Below are 23,440 nucleotides of genomic sequence, written 5' to 3'. Positions count from 1 at the left end.
TACCATTTAAGATCCCTGGATTTCTATTATTTTAGGTTATTCTTTGGACCTGAAGTGCTTAGATATCATACAATCTTAATAATAATAATAATAACAGTAATAATAATAATAATAACAGTAATAATAATAATAATAATGAGGTAGTATGATTTCTAAAGCCTATTGTAAATTTAAATCTGCACACATTGTCAAAGAAATTGTTGCAATAATAGTCTCACCCAGAAAGAAGTGAGGTATAGCAATGGTATTTGGTAGGAAATTAAAGGTTACCCGGAACAATAAATAATTAATAAGCAAACACAAATTATAGAACATTTCTACATAGCTAAATAGACTTAAAGGGGTTTAATAATAAGATTAAATAACAATGATTCAATATTTATAGCCTATAACCTTTACTAATAAGAAGTAAACTTTTACTATAGTGTAGTAAAAATCTTTTCACCTACTTAAGTGTGTAAATACAGGACATGAGCAATGTTTCTGGAGAGCCCAGTGAGCAGCACTTAGTTAGAGCTGCTGACAAGGGAGCTGTGTCTGACTGTAAAATAGTCATTGAATTAAGTTACTTTTTTTTTAAGTTTTTTTTTTTGATAAAATTGGGTTAAAATGTGTTAAAATAGACCAAAATGAAGCAAATGTCATCCAATTCATTAAAACCCACCACCCCCCAAGATCAACCCCCCCCACAAACACTCATAGGTTTCCTCTCTACATTATAAATGCTTCTGATGCCCCTTATTATAGGATTTAAAAAAAAAATCAGTACTGATGGGATCTAAAACTATGCTATTTATATTGTCGCCCACTGAAATGTTTAACACTTTAAGTCACCATGTTGAAGTTACCATAATAAAAATGCTAATGAATAAACAATGCCGACGGCAGGGTTTAATCACAGTGAACCAGGTACTTAAGCATTGTTAAGCATGTTCTCCACAATGACGGGAAACAAAGGCACGCGTTCCCGCGCTCTCTCTACCAACACAATCGTCTTTGTTGATCGCTTGTTTTTTTTTTTTTTCGCTCTAAAAAATACATTCGCCACGCTTTTGTGTTGAAGAATTAATGAAGATCTAATTATGTGATAACCGCAGAGGCAGTGAAAAGCGTTGTATAATTAACTGCAAGACTACCGCAAGCCAATTAGTTTCTTTCTTCTCTTTTCTTTGTTGATTCCTTGATCGGCGGAGCTTCGGCGCTGGAAGTACAGTGGCTTGCAAAAGTAGTCATACCCCCTTGAACTTTTTTTTTTTACATTTTGTCACCTTACTACCACAAACTTAAATGTGTTTTATTGAGATTTTAAGCGATAAACCAACACAAAGTAGCACTGTGTTCCACTGTGAAGTGAAATGAAAATGATACATGATTTTCACATTTTTATTAAAATAAAAATCTGAAAAGTGTGACGTGCAAAAGCCTTCAGAAGTCACTTAATTAATAGTTAATAGAGCCCAGCGTTTTGAACAGTGGCCCCAGTGGTGTGTTAGAGCTCACTAGTGAACAAACAGCATCACTAAGACCAAGAAAAGAACTCACCAGACAGGTCAGAGATAAAGTTGTGGAGAAGTTTAAAGCAGGTTTAGGTTATAAAAACATATCCCAAGCTTTAAGCATCCCAGAGAACACTGTTTAATCCATCATCCAGAGATGCAAAAAATACGTATTCTATACCTGCAAACCTACCAAGGAAAGGCAATGGTCCACCCAAACTGGTAGATCGAGCAAGCAGAGCACTGGTCAGAGAAGCAAAGAGCCAAAAGGCCTATGGTCACTCTGGAGGAGCTGCAGAAATCCACAGCTCAGGTTAAAGAATCTATAAAGCATGCACTCTACAAATCTGCCCTTTAATGAAGAGTGGCAAGAAAAAATACACAAGCCATGTAGGAACACAGCAAACATGTGGAAGAAGGTGCCGTGTGATCAGATGAGATCAAATTTGAAATTTGAAGCTAATTAACCTGTGAAACATGGTGGTGGCAGCATCTTGCTGTGGGAATACATTTCTTCAGCAGGGACAGGGAAGCTGGTCAGAGTGGGAGGAAGATGAATTGAGATAAAATAAAAAATGCTGTTCTCAGACGCTCTCCATCCAACCTGGCTGAGCTTGAGCTACTTTTCAAAGAATGAGCAAAAATGTCTAAATCTCTAGAATCTCTAGATGCGCAAAGCTGGTAGAGACAAACCCAGAAAGACTTGCAGCTGTAATTGCAGCAAAAGGTGGCTCTAATTTGTGGATAATTTTGGTTCCACTTTACCATTATGTGCTGTACCAAACTTTGTGTTGGTCTATCACTTTGCCCTCCTAGTATGTTCATTTGTCAGGAACAGCAATGGTGTATCGGGGTTAATTTGACCCGGTGCATCTTTAATTATCCAAAAGATGCCTGAATCTCAAAAAAAAAAAAAAAAAAAAAAAAAAAAACATTTTTTCTGATATTTTTTTGATATCATTACTAATTATTCTATCAATATTTAGTGCAGTTAATTTCCTTACCTTTAACAGGTAACGATTCAGTTGCACTGAAAAAAATGATGAGTAAAATTTACTTTAAAAAAGTTTTTTTTAAGTAAATTTGCTTTTTAAATAAATTTAATTTCAGATAAATTTAAGTAACTTTAACTTGGTTTCAAGACTGAAATGTTACAATAACAATGTTACAAATAAGTGAACTGAACTTTAGTCAATCCTTTTTTTTAGTAACCTTTACTTTTTTATTTTTACTGAATCAATCCTTTGTTTTAGTAAACTTTACTTAATTTCTGCATACAATATTACCTAATTACAATTTCTTAATTTATATTAATTATATTATATTAATTAATTATGATACATAATATATTAAAATTATTATATTGTTATTATATTAATTATTATATTGTTATTATTACAACATTTAAGTTAAATGCAGAAAGTTGCTTGTTTTTTTATAAAAAATACATGTTCCAACATTTTAAATGTTTCATTCCTTTATTACTTTTAAAAGACCAACACGTAAAACAGTAGTTTTACATAACTACATAATTACTGAAACATAACATTGCAATTTTGTTTTAGTTTTAGTTTTTGCAGGGGGTGGTTGAAAATATGAAAGATGAATCATTTTTATATTATATGTTATTTACACTAATTAAGACAAGCAGAAGAAGTTTTATAGTGAAAAAATACTTTTAACTATTGTTTCCAGATCTTCAAACTTTAAAACGGGTCAAACTGACCCGGAACGTAACAGGAGGGTTAAAATCTCAGCAAAATACATGTAAGCTTGTGTGACGCCAGGTAGAGAGGAGTGACGCGAGCCGAGTTAAAAATACAGACAGGTTTATTAGCAGGAAGGCTAACAGGTTCTGCTAACAGAATAACCAAGTAAACAATGATCTCACCGATAACCAGAGACGTAGTCAAAAATACAGTCCGAGTTCGAAACCGAGAAACAGTCCAACCATACAAATCCAATAAGGGCAAAACAAAAGACATAAACCGATAATCCGAAAACAGGGTCGTAACGAGAAGGCAAAAACAGTAATCAGGAAAACGCTTAGTACGCAACATAAGTCAGCAATAGCTCGCGGTGTTTGTTTACAAATGGATGCCTTAAATACAGGATCTAGATAAGAATGAACCGGAAGTAATTTAGTACACAGGTGAATCAGAGCGTCGGAGCATAACGTGATTGGGTGAAGGTGAAGGGTTATTATTGATGTCATAATCAGGGGAATTCTGGGAAATAGAGTCCGGTAGTGTGGAAGGAGAACCAGGCTGCGTAACAGCTTGTGGTTGTAAGGAGTTCTTTGGAAGCCTCTGTACTGTAGTTGGCAGTAGTTGGCAGGGACTGCCACTCTCTGCGTTATTGTTTTAGCACGGCGAGTTGACGGGCGCAGCGATAAATCAGCCGCTCGTTCGCTACCTTATGTAGTAATAACATGGCTGAGCGACCTCGACGGGAAACGGCGGGTGATTTGCAGCAGGTTCTTTGACAGGACCGCCGCAAGGAATAGAGTATATGAGAATCAAGTCCCCCTTCTCCCCCGAACAGCCCCCTGCTTTCAACCATCACCAACTTTTTCCCCGTCATTGCAGGTGAAAAGTACAGTACGCCACATTGCAGCGAAAAAAAAACCCCCCAAAAAAACCTTGTTACATCGAACCCTCCTCTGAACCGTGACAGTGGAAGTCAATGGAAAAATAGGTGATAGGTGTTCCTTCCTTCTGTCGGGGCACTTGGATCGCTCGCACCTGTGGGTTCTGGGTAATTGCGTACGGGAGACGTGCGGGGAGAATTTCCGTTCTTGGAGGAAGGAAGGAGGAGGAAGGAGAGGAAGAGGAGGTAGAGGGGAAAGAAGAAGAAGAGGAAGAGAAGATGGAGGAAGGGGGCGAGGCGGTTGCTTGCCGCTCGACAGTGATGAATGTCTTGGAGGGCAGGGGTACATGCGAGAAGGAGGCCAGGGGGTGAATGATGAAATGCTGCATTGTAATTTGGCAGGGTGTACCGTAATAAATAACACAAGCTCCTGGGCAACCCCCCACCGCCTCGCCCCGCCCTTTCCCAATCTCCAATCCCATCGCCTCCAACCTCCTTCCTCCTTCCTCCTTTTCCTTCTTCTCCTTCTTCCCCTTCCCGTCTTCCCTCAACTCATCCTGCTGTGTAAATTTCCCCGCGAACAGTCCTCCTAGCAGATCTACAGATCTACATCTGCTTCATGATTCAGGTAATAAAAAACTGAAAAAGCCTTGGAATTTGAAAATAGCAATTTCCAGGCCTGGATAAGTTTAAGAAAAAAAAAAAAAATTCAGCTCAGAGTTAATTCAGTAATTTAGCCCTACACAATGCACTGAAAAAAAAGATGAGTAAAATTTACTTTAAAAAAGCTTTTTTTTAAGTAAGTATATGTTGAGACAGTGAGACTTAGTCTGTTTACAAAATAAATCTTTGAAATTATATGATACTATATTAGAATGTGTGTTTTAATTAAAAGTATATAAAATAATATTGTATAAATTAAGTAATTGTAATTAGGTAATATTGCATGCAGAAATTAAGGAAGGTTTGATTCAGCAAAAATAAATTAAGTAAAGTCAAAGGTACAAAATAGGTCTTTACAGGGTCAGATTTGTTCCCTCTGAACTACAAAGTCATTCCTAAAGTACAGATTTGTACCATTTAACCATCCAAAAGGTACATTCAGTATTCTGTAACACTGTATTAATATACAATCTTTTACAATATACAATATTTTAATTGCACATTTTAATTTGAAAGCCAGACAATTTTGGAATCTTTATAATCTTTACTGGAACAAAAACATGGGTACAAAAAAGGACTTTCACTGAAATGTACTTTTTTGTACCTCAATATAAGGTACAGCCTTTGTACTCTTTTAAGTACAAATATGTACTTATTTTTTTTAGTGTGTTCAGTATCTATGTTTTGTAATATAGATCTTTCTGTATCTTGGTCCTACTGTGGTTCTTCACCAATGGCCCCCACAAAAAATCCAACTACAAATCTCCGAACCTTGTTTCTTGTTGGTACAGACAGTGTTGGAGCAGGAACTGAAAGTGTTTCTTGGCAGCGTTAACACTTGTTTCCTTTTCGGTATGTGTTTGAGGCATAAAAGGATAGCAGGGGGTTGATTTTTACAAGAGCTGAACAGAGTATTACAACTTCAGACCTGAGAGAAGCTGAGAAGCTAGGGTACGTATTGATTAGGTGTTGGACAGCCTGGATTAAGGCAAAACTCTCCCAAGAAAAACTTTTTTAAAAAAGTCATAATATTGCTTAGAGCTGGTACATCCAAAGTGCTGCATGCTAGCTTTAAAGCTTAACGATTTCCCACTGTCAGTTCTGAGACTGTCTGAGGAAATGAAAAGCAAAAGCTTTATGAAACAGACAGACAAGTGCTCAGAGCTTGCGTAAAGCCCACTCTCATTGAACAGGGTGGTGTGCATCAGGGGTCAATCATAGTGCATCTTCAGAAGCTTGATTAAGACAGGAAATGTCAAAGATTCTGCAAGGAAAGAAGCAGAAAGATGGTTATTATTTTCTGTAGTTCCTTCACTTACGTGAGGAAGTGGTTCTTCAAGGTCTCAATCTACCAAAATGTTCTACTGTATGTGTTTCTTTATACAGTAGAACCATGAATCAAGGTGAATCATATAAAGGATCTTTACCAGCTTAATGAGATCTTTTGATTGGTGAAAGATCTCAGGCTGTTTTCACACCTAAAGGCCAGACCAAGGGTTACACATTTGTTTTATAGTGTATACTAGTGAATCTAAAAAATAGAATATAATTGAAAAGTTATTTTATTTCATTAATTCAGTTTAAAATGTGAAACTCATATATTGTATATAGATGCATTACACACAGAGTGATCTGTTTTAAGTGTTTATTTCTTTTACAATTAATACAAATTATTGGTTTGTAGAGGAGCATGCATTAATCATCACCATGTTGTCTGTTTGGTGAACTGCCTTTCTAGGTGTTGATTTCTGCCTCTCTGACTGAATCCTACTGTCTAAATAAGAGTGAATCTACAGTTACAGTAGATACAGGAGCTTGTGTAATCTGTTGCACACACACTGCTGCTGCCTGAACACAAGTCCATGCAAGGGAAAGTCCATTTTTGGCACAACACCTCTTCTTCTTTTGTTTATTGGGTGACGATAGGCTGTGTCGACTTTCTGTAATTGGTCTGAAGGTCCAAAAAAAAAAAAATATATAGGTTTTCGAACTTCAAACAAAAAAGACCATGGTTGTAGTTAATCTTGATTCAGACAAAAGTTTGGCCTGCAACACTTTCTCACTCTTCTATTTTATTTTCTGTGTTTAAGGACAAAAAAAAAAGGTGTAGGTGAATGTACAATTGAAATTTTGATTTTCAGTATCAAACATGGTCAAAGCACCCCTTTTACACTATACATTCTGAAAAATAAAGGTGCTTCAGATAGTTCTTTGAGGAATGCCATAGAACAACCTCTTATAGTTCCATTAATAACCACATTTGTAAAAAGAAAATGTGTATAGAGAGTGTAAAGAACTTGTAAATAAGAAAATGTTAGACCATATATCCAAATACTGAGAGTGAAGCAAGTGGACCACAGAGGTCAAAGCATGCAACATGACAGTGACCTTAAAAGAAAGAAAAGTAAAACTCTGTAATCTTAATCCTTTTGAAAACGCTAACAACTTCTCACAGCTGAAAGAATTCTGCATGGAGGAATGGGAAAACCCTCTATCAGACAGTGTCAGGGACTGTTAGATCTCTTTCAAATTAGCCCAAAAGGGGAAGCACCAGCTTTTAGGGCAACATTTTTGGACCATGTTTTTTACAATGTGATTTTTTTTTTAAAAAAGACAGTGGTTCTCAAACTGTGGAACTGTATGCGTGGTGGTAACTCTTGGTATTCCTTTTTCTTGGGGGGTCCTGATGAGTGCCAGTTTCATCATAAGGTTTTTTAAAAGATCTTTCTGACTGAAATTGTATGAAGTTCTTGACATTTTTATGTATTGACTGACCATCATTTCTTAAAATCACTTTTTTTTCTATACTCATTTAAGTAGTTCTTGTCATAATATGGATTAGAACATTGCTGAAATAGAGCTATTCACTGTGTACCTGTAACTTTATCTCTTCACAACTTCACAACTGATGCTCTCAAACACATTAAGAGGCAAGAAATTCAAATAATTAACTCTTGATGAGTTCAGCACAGCTGTTAACTGAAAGCTTGAATTTCAGGTGACTACTTTATAAAGCTGACTAAAAAGAAACCCATCTCTATTTAAGCATGAGGTTTGTTTACCTTTCAAACATAAAAATAAATATTTAAAAGCAGCACACTATTAACATTTGTTGTTCTCATCATTCTGGGTTGTAGAACAACCTAGATTTCTATTCTTTGTAGTTTTTTTTTTTTTTTTACATCTTACCATTGCACAACAGATACGGGACGTGTCACTTGCTGCTCATCTCGGGTTTGATCTCGCTGCACAGTGTGAAGTGTGAGCTGCCAGACAGTGCGAGGCAAAGGTGCTGTCACACAACAGAGTGATGGATGGCAGTTATAGAAAGCGATGCTTCTATGATAACTCTTTTTATGTAAGACGATAACTGAGTCTCTGAAGGAGCTGCTGTCTTTTATTCGTGAGTTTATCTCATTTTGCAGCCTGGTGCTGACGATCAGATTCTGTTCAGCGTGCTGTAAATTTACTGAGTGTTTGATTGGTTTGTACTCTTTGTCTTGTTTTTTAGGGTCTTCATGAGGAATGTCAGTACCTCTTCCAGCCTCAGCTGATAGTCCAGAGGCTAATTGGGATTTCCGTGCTTTATCCCGGCTACTTCATCGACCAGATGATTCCGGTTCACAACAGATCTGTTCTGTACAAGTGAGTTAACATTTACATGTGAATCATAGAGAAAAGAAAAAAAAATAAGACTCCATTTATAACCCTAGGAAGCCTTTTTTTAAACAAAAAACTTTGATTAAAAAACAGGGTTATTCCACCAAATATTGATTTCTGAACTCTTAACATTTTATGAATATGAACTTGTTTTCTTTGAAGCACTTCAGTTTCTGAATAAGTTTCTCTGATTTTGCTGTTTATAGGTTTATGTTTGAGTAAAATGAACATTATTGTTTTATTCTATAAACTACGGGCAACATTTCTCCCAAATTCCAAAGAGAAGCATTGACATTTGGAGCATTTATTTGCAAAAAATGAGTAAGTTCCTATCATAAAGTTTTAAGAGTCCAGAAATCAATATTTTGGTGGAATAACCTAGTTTTTAATCACAGTTTTCATGCATCTTGGCATGTTCTCCTCCACCAGTCTTACACACTGCTTTTATGCAAAAACTCAAGCAGTTCAGTTTGGTTTGATGGCTTGTGATCATCCATCTTCCCTTTTGATCATATTCCAGAGGTTTTCAATTTGGTAAAATCAACGAAACTGTCCAAAGTGGTCTCTTATTTTTTCCAGAGCTATAGTTTGTGTCCCAGGGACAAATAATATGATAATTATGTGATAATTGGCTCCCAATATTCTGGGTGCAAATGTACACCAGGTATTTAACTATTTGACAGACATTTTTCCATGGTAAGAATGGATAAAGTCTGTTTGTTTTAAACTGCACAATATTTTTTATTGTTTTAGACATGGCACAAACAAAGTTAATACACTCATCTGTTTATTTTCTGCTTAAAATGCCCAGCATTATCGAACTCCCATTACATTACAACATACCATTGTGGAATCCAGATTTTTATTTTTTTTTAAGGAAAATATTAGACCGTCTATCCAAAACCTCAGGGTGAAGCAGGTGGATCATAGAGGTGGATCATGCAACATGACAATGACCCAAAACATTTAATTCCAGTAAATTCACCAAGGAAAATCTCAAAGAAAGAAAAGTCAAACTCTGTTATCTGAATATTAATGTGGAAAATACTAAAACATCTAACAGCTGAGAGAATTCTGCATGGAGGAATGGGAAAACCCTTTAAGCTGCATTTCTACATATATGGAACAGATTTTTTAATAACAGTGTCAGTTCTGTCAGGTGAGAATTACACCAGTCTCACCTTTCCAGATCAATCTGCTCTTTCAATGAACTGGGTATAAATCAATCAGTTCAGCTAGAGCTGGTGTGATCTTATTATGTTTCAGATTGAGAACTGGGATTGAGGTTTGCCGATTCTGCTGGTTAGTCAACGTATCTCAGGGACAGTTTTCAGAATATTTTTTGTAGTTTGAACAACCTTTACTCTATAAAATATTAGAAGAAAGTATTTATATACAGTAAAAGTTGACAAGTTAAATAAACTCAAACAATTTGAGGAAACTGTTTGCCTTAAACCATTTAAGTTTAATAAGTAAAAAATTTGAGCATATATTTTTTTTAATGAGTGTGAATAATGCACATAATCACTGTTATATAGAATTGAGTAAATCAAGCGACTTGTGCTTACCATGTTCACAGTGTAATTGTTAGTTTATCAAATAATTTTTTAGGTAATTCGTTGCCTTAAAATGAATTAACTCATTTTTTTAGTTAATTTTAAAACTGTGGGGAGTTGAACAAACATTAATTCTCAAAATTATTCATTTACATAAATTAGCTATACAGTGAACAGTATTGAGAGCACAGCCAATAGAGAGTTAGCAACTTGTTCTTACAGCCTAAAACACAGAGGCCAAGCAGATATTCATGATATATGAGCTACAAGTTAACCTAAGGTAGCCCTGGGGGGGATTTACTACTGATTTTCACACTGATGGTAAGTTTCAAAAAATAGGGACACACCCCGTATGCAAAAATATGTTGCCAGAAGCCAATGGAAAAGAAGCTGTTAATGGCAACAGACTAAACTCAGTTATTATAAGTTGGTTTAACTCAAAGATCTTTTTTGGATGTACATAATAATTGTGCCAACTCATTAAAATGAAGTATGTCTGCCTTAACAGACTTACATTACACCTTAATGCAACTTAAACTAACTGTTTTTACACAACTCCAGCAAATCAATGAGCTAACTCATTTCCAACTATTAAAGTAAAATAAATAGGCTGTAAAGATTAAAACGTCCAATCAAACAACATCAACTTATTTCATTTGAGGAAACCGATTGCCTTTAATTATTGAAGTTACGCTAACTCAAATCAAACACTTAAAACAAACACTTTTTTAAAGAGCAGCTATAAATGCAGGAAGAAGGCAACACATCATTTTTGAGTTAGTTTGACTTTATCAGCAAAAGTGATGCCAAGTTTCTGTAATATTTAAGTTATTAAATTATGTTAACTCAATTAGTTCAGTAAGAAATGCAGTTATTTTACAGTGAGAGGCATGTGTCAGATATTGTTGTTTTCTTAGGATCCTGAAATGTGTTCATTTGTTCTGTAAATATTAACAGATACTTGATATTTGCAATCATTTGAATATGTTTTGATAAAACAAATCTACCTAGCGCCTGCACTTTCTGTGAGTTTTTTTGCTTGAAAGGACTATAAAACAGTTCATATCTTGAGAAATCTTATTTAGAAAGGAAAATCTAGGGTGTTATTGACCTGCAAGTGCAATCATTTTAACGTTGGATCATATTGTATGTTCAGAAAAACAGTGCACTAAATGGCATTTTAAATATTTTAATAAAAAGAAATTATGAATAAGAATTAATTTAGATTAATTTGATTATTGTTTTATTCATTTAAAGAAGAAATGGATTTTTGGTGTAGTAAAAAATGATTACTCAAATAATTTGATACTTACCTTTGATGAATAGCACACCTCCATTCTCCCACAGCGTTCTGAGACCCAGAAATTTTAACAGTTTGTCCAAACAGCCTTCAGACTGTGTGACACGGGGAATAATTTGGCCCAATAAATCGCTTTTTCCACCGTTATCCAGCTCAAAGTGCTTTAACTAAAATATTTAAATTTCAGGAATTATAATATGTTATGTATCATAAACTATTTGAGTAATATTGTATAAATTAAGTCATTGTAATTAGGTAATATTGTATGCAGAAATTAAGTTCAGTTCACTTATTCACTCTATGTAACATTTAAGTCTTGAAACCGAGTTAAAGTAACTTACATTTATCTGAAATTAAATTTACTTAAAAAAAAAGGCAAATGCAGAAAGTTGTGAAACTTTTTTAAAAGTAAATTTTACTCATCATTTTGTTCAGTGTGGGCCTTTGTTACACCAATTTACACAAACCCACACAGACAAGCACACCTACACTGCAAAAAACGATTCTTGAGCCCAGTAAACTTTGCTCATTAATATGAGAAGATTTTACCTAAAATTATACTTTTTGAACTATGCTTAATTAAAACAGTATGTACAACCCAATATTTTGTGTGTTTATTTTGTTTAGAAATTTGGAGAAATATTGCATGAATATTTGAGTAAAATCAACATGATTTGAGCCCAGTGATGTTTGCTCATTATAATGAGAAGATTTTACCTAAAATTATACTTTTCGAACTTTGCTTAATTACAAAAATAAGTACAACCCAATAGTTTTAGTGTGTATTATGTTAAGATTTTGTTACGCCTAACTAAATATTTTAAGGCTGCTTGGGAGACCACGAGGCACTGATACAAGTACTTATCTCCACTGATGAAGAACTTTTGGAAGGCAGCGAGCATGGACTGCATGGGTAAGAGCACAGTGACTGATTATTTTTGAGATATTTACAGTTGTGAGTTATCTGTGTAGTTTAAGTTGGTTTTAGAAACACGGTGCTTCAGTGAACTGTGTTGGCCTGCAGCTATAGGCAAGCATCAAACCGAAAGAAAGGGCAAATATAGCTAGCTAGCACGTAGGCTAACCACCCGGGTGGCTATTCCGGCACTGGGCGCGTACAAACCGGACTGGGCCGTCATGCTAACACCGCATTAGCGACCCCGGTGAGTAGACCAGAGTCGGTCTAGCTGGCTTAATCAACTTATTTTTAGCGTGCCGTAATGCTAACACCGCGTTAGCGTGCTGTAATGCTAACACAGCGTTAGCGTGCTATAATGCTAACACCACGTTAGCGTGCCGTAATGCTAACACCGCGTTAGCGTGCCGTAATGCTAACACCGCGTTAGCGTGCCGTAATGCTAACACAGCGTTAGCGTGCTATAATGCTAACACCACGTTAGCGTGCTGTAATGCTAACACAGCGTTAGCGTGCTATAATGCTTACACCGCGTTAGCGTGCACCGCATTAGAGACCCCGGTGAGTAACGCCAGACCAGAGTCGGTCTAGCTGGCTAATCAAAGTATTGTTCGCGTGCTATAAGGCTAACGCATGTTAGCTACAATGATTTGCCACTTCAACCCCTTTTTTACATTCTCCTTTTCACTGAGCAGCTTGGTGCACTTAGTTCTATAATTATCAGTGTTGGGAATAACAGCGTTATAAGTAACGGCGTTAGGTAACGACGTCATTTTGTCAGTAACGGGATAAAATAATTAATTACTTTTCCTGTCGTTACAACGCCGTTGACGTTACTGGTGATTAAAAGCAGTGCGTTACTATATAATGATATAATAACAGTAATTCAAGCGGACCCCTGCCCAGGCTAGTGAGTAGTAACAGGTGTTTCACCATGAACTGTGACCTATAGAGATCTGTGACTCCAGGTCTAAACAGGTGACAGTTCTCGGTGTAACACCTGTTGAACTTGACACGCTCTTAACACGCCCTGGCCCGACGGCGGGCCAGATAAATATAATAATTAATATCTGGCTGTGTTTATGAATAATTACAGGCTCAATATATCAATGACAGCCTGCTGACTCTCAGGATTACGGAGCTGCAAACCGTTTTACTGTCGGATGTACGGTTCCTGAATAAGAGTGCGTTAGACGGTTCGGTCTGTGAACACGCTCTTTGATCCGCCTGGGGTTACTACAGGACACCCCTCACACGCAAACAGAGAATATCAGCGCGTACCTCAGAGTCCGGGCTTCAGAACCCCTCCAAACATCACAACATCCATCAGTCCAGTCTCCAGTAATCCTCATATCCGAGCACTGCTTTTAGAAAAAAATATTATCAACTTTAACGGTTTATTTTAGGAGTTTCTCTTTGTTCTACAGCGATAAACTGCGCATGCGCGTTTCCATGGGCTTCAGCCTGAGAAAAAAAAGAGGTCTGGGCTCAGCCAATCAGGTGGCGAGTTATGCGGGACAGAGGTGGTAGCCAATCAGAGCCAGTGTTTTTACACGTGTGCCGAAGCACACCTGTGACACTCTCTGTAACTGTTTACTTTTTGCTTTTGCTTTTTTTTTTTATAAAAAAAAAATGTTTTTTTAAAGGATTTTATTCTGCTCTATTCTGATGTGCAATAAATATAAAAAGTTATGTACAAACACCTTTCTGATCTACTTATTTCAACTGACTGTAAAAATGCTTTTTTTCAGTAATTGGCCTGCAGGTTAGGGAGACAAAGGGATAAAATATTATTTTTGTTTCTACACTGTTTTACAGAGTTTTTGTAGATGAGCATAAAACACATGTATTTCTATAATTACAGACTGTTTGTTAAAAAAAAAAAAATGGAGTTCATTTGAAATGGTCTAAGACTTTTTTTTTAACTGCTTTTAAATATTTAATGTTCAGCTGCTCAACCTGCTGTCTTGCTCATGTTCATCTTACAATATTAAGTTAAGTTAATATTAAGTTTATTCACTGGACAAAGACATTTTTTTATGTGAAGGCGTAAAGTGATTTTTTTTGTACTGTCAGTATTAAGACTTTTTGAAAAAAGGACAAAAAACTTTTCTTAGTTTTATTTAAGAATATGGTGCAACATTTTTGCAAACGTATTATTAAGTATTGCCAGTTTAAGATTTTTGTTAAAAATGAGTAAAAAAATATTTGTTGGTTCTACGTAAAAATATGGTGCAACATTTTTGCAACCTTATTATTAAGTAATGTCAGTTTAAGATTTTAGTTAAAAATGACTAAAAAATATTTGTTGGTTCTACGTAAAAATATGGTGCAACATTTTTGCAGCCTTATTTTTAAGTAATTTCACTGTAATTTTTTTTTGTAAAAATGACGAAAAATGTTTCTATGGGTTTACGTAAAAACATAGTGCAACATTTTTGCAAGCAAATTATTAAGCAATATCAGTTTAATATTTTAATTAAAAGTTATCAAAAAAGATTTGTGGGTAACACTTAAAAACAAGCTTGCAAAAACGTTGCACTATATTTTTAAGTAAAACCAGCACATCATTTTTTACAGTGTAGGTACACAGATACACTTAGACAGGAGCCCAGCTGGGAGGGATTGATTTCTTCTGGAATGAAGATGTGGAGAGGTAGACTCTACAAACATCAGTATGATGTCTATTTTAAGAGCTGCAGCTTCAATGAGGCTGATTAGGATGCTTGTGCCATTTGCGGCACCGCTCAGCATACTAACAGCAGTCTGCCTCTACCACTCAGACTGTCTCACACACACACACTCACACACACACTCACACTCACACAGATACATCACAGTTCAGAACTGCGTGTTCTCTGTTCTAATGTTCAAATAAAAATGTACATCTTAATTAGCAAGCAGTGCATCCTTAAAATCAAATACTAATTATTACAGTAATCCAAACGTACCTGTTAAAAGAGTCGGGTGTGAAATTCCTGTTTTAGCACCTTCGTGAATAAATGCTGAATTGTTGAGCTGATGGAAGATGAACAATAGAGCCATATGCTATTTCTAATTACATATGTACATTATATATATATATATATATATATATATATATATATATATATATATATATATATATATATATATATATATATATATATACACATTTAAGAGCAACAAGGCCAAATGCCAACATCTGTCATTTTACACATACAAAAAAAAGCACACAAAGACCATAGAGCAACACATGCTGCTGTAGGATCACATCTTTTACATGGATGCCGATGCAGTTTAAAAACAAGACACAATGCACAATGCAAAACCACATGCTTCACACATTAATATTAACCATTATATTATCAAGCATTATATTCTATTATTTATAAAATTTATACAATGTGATTTTCTAGATTTTATTTTTGATAAACTGTCTCACTGTTAAAATTAACCCTTAAAATTGTAGATTGTTCATGTCTTTGTCAGTGGGAAAACTTACAAAATCAGCAAGGGATCAAATAATTATTTATTAAATAACTGTATTATAATAATTATAATATTTTTGGATTTTTGAAAACGTCTGGAATATAATCAAGAGGAAGATAGATGATCACAAGCCGTCAAACCAAACTGAACTGCTTGAATTTTTGCACCAAAAGCAGTGTGTAAGACTGGTGGAGGAGAAAATGCCAAGATGCATGAAAACTGTAATTAAAAACCAGGGTTATTCCACCAAATATTATTTTTTAAACTCTTAAAACTTTATGAATATGAGCTTGTTTTATTTGCGTTATTTGAGGTCTGAAAGCTCTGCATCTTTTTTTATTTCAGCTATTTTTCATTTTCTGCAAATAAATGCTCTATATGACAATACTTTTATTTGGAATTTGGGAGAAATGTTGTCTGTAGTTTTTATAGAAAAAACAACCACACTAATTTTACTCAAACATATACCTATAAATAGCAAAATCAGAGAAACTGATTCAGAAACTGTAGTGGTCTCTTCATTCCTTAATTTCCAAAGCTGTATAGTTGCTGTACAAATGAAAATATGTACGTCTAAAATAGTAACTTTACAGAACAAGGAAAATTCCATCTTAACTCTCAGTAGAAGTAAATGGAAAAAAAAATATTCCATATCATACTGAAGTAAAATAAAATAAGCAAATTTTGAGATATATGTTTTTTTATTTCTTGGACAGAAATGATCCTGATAAAAACTCACGATGCATATAAACTGTGTATGAATTTACTCGTACTGGGTAAAAGGGTACCCTTGATCATGCGGAAGGTGAGAGATCAGCCTAAAAATAATGATCTCAAGGTAGCTGCGATCACAGATAACAAAAAAAAAAAAACATTGGTAACACACATTACACTGTAGTGGATTAAAATCCTGCAGTGCCCACCGAAGGCACACGTGGAGCTAAAGATGGAGTAAAATATAAAAAATAGTCAAAATTTTATACATGATATATGTTTTTTTTATTTTTTGGACAGTGATAATCCTGATGAAAACTCACGCTGCATCTAAATTTTCTATGAATTTACCCGTACTGTCAGAGCATGTGTCTTCTTACTATGAGCAAGACCCTATTTATGCTAAAATAAATAAAACAGCTCTTTAAAAAGCTGTAATAAAATCAGTGCAGAAGAATACAGCCTGACTAGGCTTACTTATCGCTGCAGTGTTGTCATATGTGCCGAGGCTCAATGGACAATTAAATTAAATTTTTTATCAGAATAAATATTACTCAGAAACTGAGCTTATTTAATCACTTGTGAAATAAACATAATGGTGCAGAAAATTGGAAAATAAGGATACATCATTAAGCCTGAGCGGATTTTATTTTGGGGCGGATTCCAGCGAGACCATTTAAATTCAAAGTAACCTGTTTACGAGTCTTCTTCACGGATCGCGTAAACAAATCGAGTCCTGTTTGACTGCCAGCTTGATGCGCTGATTTCACATTATTTAATTATCCAAACCACAAAAGAGGAGACGGAGCAGACTGTGTCATGGATGAATAAGTAGAGAAGAATCTCACATTAGGATTTAGTAATTGGTTCATGTTTATGGATAAAAAGAAGTCCCCCTGGCCAATCATAAGCCTTTATTTTTAGGGTCTAAAAAATGACTTTAGCAGTTTTAAGAGGTATTTATGGATGGATGTTGGTACAAACTGTAGTGTCTGTTCACTCAGTACTTTAAGACTGATGGGATACAGTTCTTTATCAGTGTTAAGTTTATTATGGAAGCCTATTAATGCCACATCCAGCATGTATTATTTCCATTATTAATTAGACTGCTGTCTCATTATTTGCTGATGCTAAGTAATTATTCTGAGATACCAAGTATTTGATGTAAAATACTATGTGGTTATTTCAAGATACTTGAGATAGATCTTATTATTTGAATTACTAATTTATTAAATAAAAACAGACATATTAAGTACTAATTTTGAGATACCAAATTATTTTTTTTTCAAATACTGAAAAATACTTAAAATGAAGATACAAGATCTTAAAATAATGATTAGTATCTCAAAATAATAAGACAGTTACTCAAAACAACAACTTAATATCTCAATATATTAAGAGAGTAACTCAAACTAACATTATAGTATCTCAAAATAATGAAATCATGTCTCAAAATAACAACATAGTATCTCATAATAATCACTTATCTTAAAAAAAATAACTAATAATCATTTATTATCGTAAAATAATGACAGTATCTCAAAATAACAACTTATTATATCAAAATAATGACATCTTAAAATAATGATTTGGCCTCTATATATAAAGACATAGTATCTCAACAACCAAGTATCACAAATTAATAACATAGTATCTCAAAATGATGACATAACATCTTAAAATGATGACACAGTATTTCAAAATAACAACTTTTTATCTTACAATTATGAATTAGTACCTCAAAATTATGATTTAAAATCTGCAGATGATAATGATGTAGTGTCTCAAAATAACAACTTCATATCTTAAAACAATGACCAAATAACATAGTATATTAAAATAATGACTTAGTGTAGTAACTGTATTATTATTCTATTATGTTGCCATTTATCCTTGGAATTTAAATCAAAGTATGTCAGTAATTTGAAGAAAAGATTAACCAATTTAATATTTGTGTCCTTCTGCCACAATGATCAGGAGATCGCCGGTTCGAATCCTGATCATGTAGCCTGCAATCGGCTATCAGAGCTATCAGAGAGCACAATTGGCCTTGCACTTTCTGGGTGGGTAGATGGCTCTCTCCCCACATCACTCCAAAAGGGTGATGTAGATCAGCACAAGGCATCTGTGAGCTGATGTATCGGAACGAGTCGCTGTGATTTCCTCCGAGCGCGCTGTCATGCTACTCAGCAATGCTGCATCAGCAACAGTTGAAAAAAAGATGGAAAAGACTGACTTCTCATGTATCGGAGGAGGCGTGTGTTAGTCTTCACTCCTTCACCTCCTGGTGTTGTGGCATTACTAGCGATAGGGGGAGTCCTAATGAGTCGGTTGGGTAATTGACCATGTATACTGGGTAGAAAATGGGGGACAAAATTAAAAATAAAAATGTAAGAAAATTGTCATAGTAAAAAAACATAAAAAGATACTTTACAAATATGAATAAACTAAAAAGTGCAATCATAACAGGAAGTAAATTTAGTCCTAGACTTTGTCCTAGACCAGCCTACTACAATCATGTAAATAACTAAATTATTAAACAGATATCATTTGATTACATTTAGTTATTTTAGTGGCTCACACACAAAATGACGCACCGGGAATCAATAATAAAAAAAATCATTACTCTGTTTTTTTTTTTAATCAATAGAGTATTGCAAAACAAAACATCATAATACTTTGATATGTTGATAATTTCTTACACTCCTAATTGAAAGTGTAATTAATCAGACTGGTTTAAAATCAGACTCACTTCACCACAGCAGATTTAACACAAAGCAAATGTATAAAAATTCTGTTCTTCATTCAACAGCAACAACGGTAAAATCCACACACAGCTCTGCAGGATGTAGATATAAACACATGCATATAAGCCTAAAAACACTTATTATTATTATTAAGAAATTTCAGAGCTAAATCCACAAGAGTTCTTATTCCTCATGTGAAAAACAGGATCAGAAATTGAATAGTGTAGATGGCAGCATGCAGTAGTGAGTGTGTAGCAGGGAGATTGCTTCGCTCTGGATAATAATAGTACAGTATGTGAGAAATGAATATGTGAGAATGCCTGAGGATAGTGCTTCTCTCTGCTGTTCCAAACACAGTTCACTCCCACTGTTTTATGTGTGAACTTCCAGACATAAGAGTGAACGTGATTGTGAGAATAAACTACACTGGACAAACTCCAAACTACCTCCACTTCTCCACTGTTTAAAACCTCTAAACGCTGAATTAAAGCTGGGGAGTTCAGTGAGGTGATCAGCCTGTTGAGGTTTAGCAACGTTAAGCTAATCGGCAGTTTATCAGCTTAATTAATGAGCTGAGACTGTTTTTGGATGTTTAGTGAGGAGACCAGGATGTTTTGGGTAGTTTAATGGGGTGATTAACCAGTTGAGGCTATTTTCGGTAGTTTAGGGCTGTAATTAGTAAATTGAAGTTGTTTTCTGTAGTTTAGTGAGGTAATTAGTGAGTTGAGGCTTTTTTCGGTAGTTTAGCAAGGTAATTAATGAGCTGTTTTTGGTAGGTTAGTGAGGGATAAGAATGTTTTGGGTAGTTTAATGATGTGATTAGCAAGCTGATGCTCTTTTTGGTAGTTTAGTGAGGTAATTAGTCTGTCAAGGTTGTTTTTAGTATTTTAATGAGGTAATTAGTGAGTTCAGGTGGTTTTGGATAGTTTAGTGAGGGGATAAAGATGTTTTGACTAGTTTACTCAGGAAATTCATAAGTTGAGGCTGTTTTGGTTGGTATAGTGAGGTAATTAGTTTAGTTGAAGCTGTTGTGGGTAGTTTATTAAGGTGGTAAGAGGGCTGGTGCTAATTTTTGTTAGTTTACAGAGGTGATTCGCGAGTTGAGGCTGTTTCTGGTAGTTTAGTGAGATGGTTAGTTAGTTGAGGCTGATTTTGGTTGTTTAATGGTGTGATTAAAAAGCTTAGCTGTTTTGGGTAGTTTTTATAAGGTGATAAGAGAGAAGAGGCTGTTTTCGGTAGTTTAGTGAGGTGAATAGTGAGCAGAGGCTGTTTTGGTTAGTTTATTGAGGTGATTAGTTAGTTGAGTCTGTTTAGGGTAGTTTATTGAGGTGATTAGTTAGTTGAGGCTGTTTAGGGTAGTTTATTGAGGTGATTAGTTAGTTGAGGCTGTTTAGGGTAGTTTATTGAGGTGATTGGTTAGTTGAGTCTGTTTAGGGTAGTTTAGTGAGGTGAATAGTGAGCAGAGGCTGTTTTGGTTAGTTTATTGAGGTGATTAGTTAGTTGAGGCTATTTTGGGTAGTTTATTAAGGTGATAAGACATTTGAGGCTATTTTTGGTAGTTTAGTGACGTGATTAGTTAGTTGAAGCTGTTTTGGGTAGTTTAGTGAGGTGATTAGTAAGCGGAGGCTGTTTTAAGTACTTTAGTGAGATGTCTTTGCTAGTTTAGTGAGATAATTAATATGGTTGTTTTTGGTAGTTCAATAAGGTAATTAGTGAGCTGAGGCTGTTTTGGCTGTTTTATTTTGGTGGTAAGAAAGTTGAGGTTGTTGTGGGTATTTTAGTTAGACATTTAGTGAGTTGAAGTTGTTTTTGGTAGTTTAGTGAGGTGACTAGGCTGTTTTTTAATAGTTTAATGAGGTGATTACCAAGTTTAGGCTGTTTTGCGTAGTTTATTGGGGTTATGAATGAGTTGAGGTTGTTTTCTGTAGTTTAGTGAGGGGATTAGGCTGGTTTGGGTATTTTAGTGAAATGATTAGTATATTATTTTTGTGTGATAACTTTCGGTAAGAGAGATTTTAGAAGTCTTTAGATATCTTTGGTTCTGAGCTTTTTGCAGACCTCACATCCAGCCACTGTAAATAACTCTAGTTAACTCAGTTCACATCGTAACTCATTTGTAAATGTTGTGTTTGTGTTGTGCAGAGTGTTCATTCCGAGCTACATATCCCTGGTGAAGGTGCAGCTGGTGGACTGCAGCACGAGGAACAGAAGTGGAGAGAGCTGTCCAGTGCTGTTAAAGATGAGAGCCAGAGCTCCACCGGTGCACAACTCCAGCGCAGTGGACTGCAGAGAGAACCTGCCCTGTGAGCTGCAGCTGCCCTTACTGTCCTGGGAGCAGTGGTACTACATCCTGGTGGAGCGCTACCTCAGCACGGCAGACGTGTACTTCCGCATTGGGGTGCAGGTTAAAGGTATGTCACTGGCTTTTGGTTGGGTTTTTTCATCACTTACTGGAATAAGTGAATAAATAATGAGTAGTAACGAAATACATTTTATCAGCATAAAGTAATTACGATATAAAAAACAAATAAAGTAATTAGAGGCGGTGGTTGATGCCTGTTATTGATGTCTTATGTATGTCAGAAGTTGTCCCCAGACCTCCATTAAACCATTGGCCTTTGTATATGATGTGTTTTGAAAGATTTGGTATAGTTAATATGCTTTGGTATATACATATATTCTGAAATATAAAAAACAAATGTTGTACATCATCAAATGATGTACAGTTCCAGTCAAAGTTTGGAAACCTTTCAGTGTTTTTTCATTATTTAAATGTTCCTGCATTCTAAACGAATAATACAATCAGACAAACTATGAAGAAAAACATATGGAATTATTAAGTAAACAAACCCGAATATGCTTTATATGTTAGATTCTTTAAACTAGGCACTTCTTGCTTAGATATTTCAGTCAGTTTTGCACATCTTGGCTGGATTTTCTCAGTCAGCGTTATGAGGTAGAGTCACCTGGAATTTCAGGCTTTCAGTTAACAGCTGTGCTGAACTTCTCAAGAGTTAATAACTTGAATTTTTTGTCCTCTTAATGGGTTTGGGCAAGAACTACTCAATTAAGTGAACAAAAAAATGTCTCCTCAAGTGCAGTCACATTAAAGACCATCAAAAACAGAATGATGAAACTGGCCCTCATCAGGAGCGACCAGGAAAGGAAGACCAAGAGTTAGAGTTAGAAAAAAGCTTCACACAGTATTTTGTTTGGAGTTTGTTTAACACTTTTAAGTTGCTACATGATTCCTTCATACTACATGTGTTTCTTCATAGTCTGGATGACTTAAGTATTCATTTACAATATATGAAAAAAAAAAACACTGAATAAGAATGCGGGCTGTTCTGCTGGTATGTTCTTGCATGTCTTCGGTGGTCTTTTCTCATTGGTTCTTGTGGATAATTTACTCTTTAAGTGGGTTTGCAATGCACACTTGTGTGGGAATAAATGTTGTGCTCCTTAACTCATTAGCATGAATTAGCAGCATGTGCAATAGCACAGGCTGGGAGACATCAATCCCTGTTGGAGTGGCCCCTTAATGCCCCTCTGATAGCTGGTGTCGTGTCACGGCCGCCTCTGTGGAGCACTTTGATGTAGACGTGCTGTCGGGTTGTGGAGAGAGCGGCTTTATTACAGCAGGAAATCCTTCAGAGGTCTGAAGAGCACGGTGGTGGTGAGGAGAGAAGCCTGAGCTGAGCTCCTCCTCCTCCTCTTCCTCCTCTTCCTCCTCCTCTTCCTCCTCCTCTTCCTCCTCCTCACACCAGCAGCTTTTCTGATTGTGGAGAAGAATTTCCATGTAGAACTTCTGGACTGAAATCATGTCCGCACTGGTGGTTTTATTTAAAGCTGAAACTGCTGAGATTAAAGGGACCATATCCAATGTATTATTATTATGGTTTCACATTGCAAGCAACCATCTAGCAACCACAGATACCATAGAATCACCATAGCAACCACTTAGCAACCACTTAGCAATACCTTAATATCCACCACAAACACCATATAGCAACACCATAGCAACCAACAGGGACACCATAGCAACCACCTAGAAACCACTTAGAAACATGGATACCATAGCAACACCTTAGCAACCACTTAGAAACAACATAGCAATCACCACAGATACCATAGCAACCACCTATCAATACCTTAACAACCTCAACAAACACCATAGCAACACCACAGCAACCAAAAGGGACACAATAGCAACACCTTAGCAACCAACATGGACACCATAGCAACACCTTAGCAGCGACCTAGCAACCACTTAGAAACAAAATAGCAACCACCACAGATACCATAGCAACCACCTAGCAACCACTTAG

General features: G+C 35.6%; 1 protein-coding gene across 2 annotated transcripts in view; it reads left to right on the top strand.

Moving 5' to 3' along the window:
- tmem8b (transmembrane protein 8B) overlaps positions 1–23,440 on the top strand; it is a 280,766-nt gene that overhangs the window by 126,470 nt on the left and 130,856 nt on the right. For both annotated transcript variants that reach the window (XM_049470533.1, XM_049470532.1), the window contains exons 4-5: positions 8,260–8,393; positions 21,255–21,523. In XM_049470533.1, the coding sequence (XP_049326490.1) occupies positions 8,260–8,393; positions 21,255–21,523 (403 nt within the window). The remainder of the gene's footprint in view (positions 1–8,259; positions 8,394–21,254; positions 21,524–23,440) is intronic.

The sequence above is a fragment of the Astyanax mexicanus genome, chromosome 22, assembly GCF_023375975.1.
Source record: "Astyanax mexicanus isolate ESR-SI-001 chromosome 22, AstMex3_surface, whole genome shotgun sequence".
In the NCBI taxonomy this organism is placed as follows: domain Eukaryota; kingdom Metazoa; phylum Chordata; class Actinopteri; order Characiformes; family Acestrorhamphidae; genus Astyanax; species Astyanax mexicanus.
Note: the sequence above shows the minus strand (reverse complement) of the source record. Positions and strands in the feature narration are given on the sequence as shown.